The 4780-nt window shown below is 56.2% G+C and overlaps 1 protein-coding gene across 2 annotated transcripts in view; it reads left to right on the top strand.

Annotated features, from left to right (window-relative positions):
* SUMF1 (sulfatase modifying factor 1) overlaps window positions 1-3075 on the top strand; it is a 16614-nt gene extending 13539 nt beyond the window's left edge. For both annotated transcript variants that reach the window (XM_014529750.1, XM_005881889.2), the window contains one exon: window positions 2040-3075. In XM_014529750.1, coding sequence (XP_014385236.1) covers window positions 2040-2150 — 111 coding nt within the window. In that variant the 3' untranslated portion in view covers window positions 2151-3075. The remainder of the gene's footprint in view (window positions 1-2039) is intronic.
* The last annotated feature ends 1705 nt before the right edge of the window (window positions 3076-4780 follow it).

Here is a 4780-nt window from a genome sequence, read left to right as displayed (position 1 = left end):
GAGCAGCGAGGACATTCGAAACCAGGCCATTTCCTCCTCAGTTCCCTGCTCCTCCTCGGAGCAAAACACACTGCGTGTGAGTGAGTGTTTCCTGAGCGAGCGAGCGCTTACCGCCGTGTCTCCTGCGAGGGCCCTGACCCCCAGCTCATCGCAGTGACTTGGACAGGGCTCCGTCTGCACATTCATTTAGTTCATGGGAGGTTTTCTTTTTCTTTTTTAAAAATATGTTTTTATTGATTTCAGAGAAGTTATTGGGGCTGCTGTTACCTAAGAAAGGACCAGCCCTTATGTTTGTCCCTAATTTTAAGCTTGTTTGTTATACAGACAAGACATTTTCATTGCATTAAAATTAGAAAGCAAATCATCAACATAAAAGTGCAAATAACACCATTCTACTTCCTGAAGAAAACGACTGATCCCTATTCTACCCAGTTTTTTGGTGACTTTTATTTTTTCTTCCCCACGTGGAGTTATTCTGTGTCCTGGGCTTCAAACACGGCGGTGGTAAACCTCCTGCCCTGGACGTCGCCGTCTCCACTGTCTCAGGTCTCAGCCTCTCTGTGCTGGACGTCCCATCCTACCCACATCCGGTGCCCAGAGCTCCCGCACCCGCCGTCCTGCCCGACATCCATCCTACCCACATCTGATACCCGGAGCTCCCGCACCCTCTGTCCTGCCCGACATCCATCCTACCCACATCCGATACCTGGAGCTCCCGCACCCGCCGTCCTGCCCGACATCCATCCTACCCACATCCGATACCCGGAGCTCCCGCACCCGCCGTCCTGCCCGACATCCATCCTACCCACATCCGATACCTGGAGCTACCACACCCGCTGTCCTGCCCGACATCCGTCCTACCCACATCCGATACCCAGAGCTCCCGTACCCGCTGTCCTGCCCGACATCCATCCTACCCACATCTGGTGCCCAGAGCTCCTGCATCCGCCGTCCTGCCCGACATCCATCCTACCCACATCCCATACCTGGAGCTCCCACACCCTCTGTCCTGCCCGCAGGCTGTGACTGGCCCCGCCTGACCAGTCCCGGGCCTGAGACGTGCTTTACGGCCAGATTTCGCACGTTCCTGTCTTCAGAGCACGTTGGGGTTTTCCCACCTCTAGTCCCATTCGCACATGCCCAGACCCTTGACTACCCTCTGCCACTGTTTCCAGCAAAGCCTGCTGACTCTGAGCTCGTCCACACGGCTCAGCGTGGGAAACAGGCTCCCACCCGAGGGGACCGAGGTCACACTGTGGGCGTGGGACCCCCCAGGCCTTTTCTCCGCCTTCATCTTTCCTCGGGTGAGATCCCACCACACAGTGCTGTGTCCTGATGTTCTCGTTTAACACTCGGTCACAATACTGCCCTGGGTCGTTAAATGTCACATAAAGACACGGTGTGTAGTGGCTGCCCGCCAGTCTGAGATGGTGACCATTGCTCATCAATTGATATTTTACTGTTTTGAGTGGCGCTCACGCCGACATCTTGTTGCTCAAACTCTCCTGCCGTCCTACAGCTACAGGTGCCTGTGCTCCCCTCTCTCCTCCTGCAGTCCTACACCTACAGGTGCCTGTGCTCCTCTCTCTCCTCCTGCAGTCCTACACCTACAGGTGCCTGTGCTCCTCTCTCTCCTCCTGCAGTCCTACACCTACAGGTGCCTGTGCTCCTCTCTCTCCTCCTGCAGTCCTACACCTACAGGTGCCTGTGCTCCTCTCTCTCCTCCTGCAGTCCTACACCTACAGGTGCCTGTGCTCCTCTCTCTCCTCCTGCAGTCCTACACCTACAGGTGCCTGTGCTCCTCTCTCTCCTCCTGCAGTCCTACACCTACAGGTGCCTGTGCTCCTCTCTCTCCTCCTGCAGTCCTACAGCTACAGGTGCCTGTGCTCCCCTCTCTCCTCCTGCAGTCCTACAGCTACAGGTGCCTGTGCTCATCTCTCTCCTCCTGCAGTCCTATTGCTACAGGTGCCTGTGCTCCCCTCTCTCCTCCTGCAGTCCTACAGCTACAGGTGCCTGTGCTCATCTCTCTCCTCCTGCAGTCCTATTGCTACAGGTACCGCTGTGCGGCCCGAAGCCAGAACACCCCCGACAGCTCCGCCTCCAACCTAGGATTCCGCTGCGCCGCCGACCACCTGCCCATCACCAGCTGAGCCCAAGCAGAGCCGCCCCAGCCCAGGAGAAGGCGTGTCCAACCCACGCTCGGCCTCCCTGGGCAGGACGGGCCACCCGTGTACAGACACCCGGGGCGGGGCGGACCCGCCATCTGCCAAAGGAACCGCCTGTGAGACCAAATCACTGACCTGCACCAGCACGTGACCGGCGTGCTGAGATCGGGACCATTGCCATGCTTCCCTTTGGGGGACTTTTAAAGAGGAGGGGGTGGAGGGAGCCCGGAGCGAGGCTTCGGGGGCTGTGCTCTCCCCAGGCGCTGTCTGGGGTTAGACCCCAGGTCCACGGTGACCGTCGGCCAGGGATGGGGAGCGGGGGCCTCTGCGGCTCCCGGTTCTACATGTCAGAGTAGTGATTGCACAGGGGCGTCTGTGGCGGGTCATTTCTGAGCTGTTCCCCACGTGTGACCTTTCGTGATTCTAATCATGTGACATCAGTCTCTGGGTTCTTCTCGGGGAGGGTGGGCGTGGCCCCGAGTCCGACCGTCACTTGCACTTTGTTTGTCAAGGACAAGAGTGTGGTTCACGCTGTTACGATGACTCCCGTGGGCTGTGCCCGTGGGTTTAGGGTCAGCTTTCTGGACACACAGGACGTCCGCGGGTGACTCTACTGAGCTTTATCTTTAACGTTAAGTGCCTTTGGTTCAGGGGGGCAGTCACAGCCCCAGCCCCCCTCCCCAAAGCCTTCTGAGGGTGTGGGTGTGGGTGTGGGTGTGGGTGTGTGCCAAACCAAGAAGCCTGCTGAACCCAGACGCAGGAGCGGCGGCGCGAGAGCGGGGGCTGCGTTCTGGGCCCCAAGTGTGTAAGGGAAGCAGGCCCGCCGGCGGTGGGGTAGATGCCTGAACGCGCGCCACGTGGAATAAACTGTCTGCCAAGTCCGCCTTCACGCTCACGGCTCCTCTCTGTTCCCTCGTGTTTTCTTTTAAAGAAGTGACTGGGGTTGGGACGGGTTTGTTTGCTGGTAAACTTACCTGTCTCAGCTACGCCACGACTGGTGTGTGGGCCGCCGTGGGGATTGTTACTCCACAGAGCAGGGCGGTCCCGCCGGGCCCCGGGACCTTGTTCCTCGGTCCCCAGGAGGGAGGCACATCCAGGGGCTGCCTGGGCTGGGGGCCCTGGGCACCTTCACGCTGTAGTGACGCTTCCACACGGCCCCTCGTCAGGACCCCGATCCCACAGAGACCCGCGGTGGTTCTACCCAGCATTGGAGAGGAACGGCTCCGCTTCCTTTTGGTTGTTCAGAAAGTCAGGGAAGGCTCAGCCAACACTGCATCGCTACTTTTTAAAAAATATACTTTTATTGATGTCAGAGAGGAAGGGAGAGGGAGAGAGAGAGAAACATCAATGATGAGAGAGAATCATTGATCGGCTGCCTCCTGCACACCCCACACTAGGGATGGAGCCTGCAACCCAGGCACGTGCCCTGACTGGGAATCAAAACTTGACGACCTGGTTCATGGGTCGATGCTCAACCCCTGAACCACACCAGCCCGGGCACGATCGCTACTTTGTGTCCAGCCTCCTACACCCGCTGCCAGCCGCTGGGCCACATTTACTGAGCTGTCAGTCTGTGGATACAGTGTTTCCCAACAAACTTTCACCAAATGATGATTCCTTCCAAGCAAAACAAACAAACACAGCATTTGCTTAATTGAAAACTAATGCGGGGAGTAAGGTGGTTTATTCTCCAAGCCTCCACTTGCCAAGTACAGTTCTGACGGGTTCCGTCCCACCTGCTTATGTTTTTGCCTGGTTATATTTCTGCTGCGTCTATTTTGGGTCCCTCTCCTGTCTCTATAGCATAAATATTTTGGGGGGTGTTTTGGCATAGTCTTTAGAATCGCATTTTTAGCTGCAACATCATGTTAGAAAGCATTTCAGACAAGATCCTAGCAAGCCCTTCACCTAAGAACCACGTGTCCAGGCTCCTGCCTACAGAGTGCACCGGCTGCAGACCTCCGACCCCATGCACCGCGGGGCCTGCGCATGACAATGAGCAGACGAGACGCAGTGCGCAAACCTCAGCTTTGATGTCACATGGACATTCCAGAAAACCCCGCCTTCTGCAGGTTGCACGTCAACAACAGGACGTAGGGACACACAGGGCCGGGCAGACACTCAGACTTTAAGGAACTTGGGAGCCGGAGCAGGAATGAAAGGCAGACCATCCTAGGAAGCCTGTGGCTCACTCACATTGCCCACAGCATTGTAGCCAGCGACCAGCCCGTGGGCCTGGCCAGCCTTACGCCCTGGTCCTTCCTTCTCCAGATGCAAGTCTTTTGTTAATTCTCACCCGAGAATACTTTTTCCATTGATTTTATTTTTTATTTTTAAATATATTTTTATTGATTTCAGAAAGGAAGGGAGAGAAATAGAAACATCAATGATAAAAGAGAATCATTGATTGGCTGCCTCCTGCACACCCCCCACTAGGGACCAAGCCCGCAACCCGAGAATGTGCCCTGACCGGGAATCAAACTGACTTCCTGGTTCATAGGTCAGTGCTCACCCACTGAGCCACACCAGCTGGGCTCCATTGGCTTTTTTGGAGAGAGGAAGGGAGGGAGGGAGAGAGAAAGAAAAATGTGAGACACATTGATTGATTGCTTCCC

The sequence above is a fragment of the Myotis brandtii genome, unplaced genomic scaffold, assembly GCF_000412655.1.
Source record: "Myotis brandtii unplaced genomic scaffold, ASM41265v1 scaffold693, whole genome shotgun sequence".
Classification (NCBI taxonomy): Eukaryota; Metazoa; Chordata; class Mammalia; order Chiroptera; family Vespertilionidae; genus Myotis; species Myotis brandtii.
Note: the sequence above shows the minus strand (reverse complement) of the source record. Positions and strands in the feature narration are given on the sequence as shown.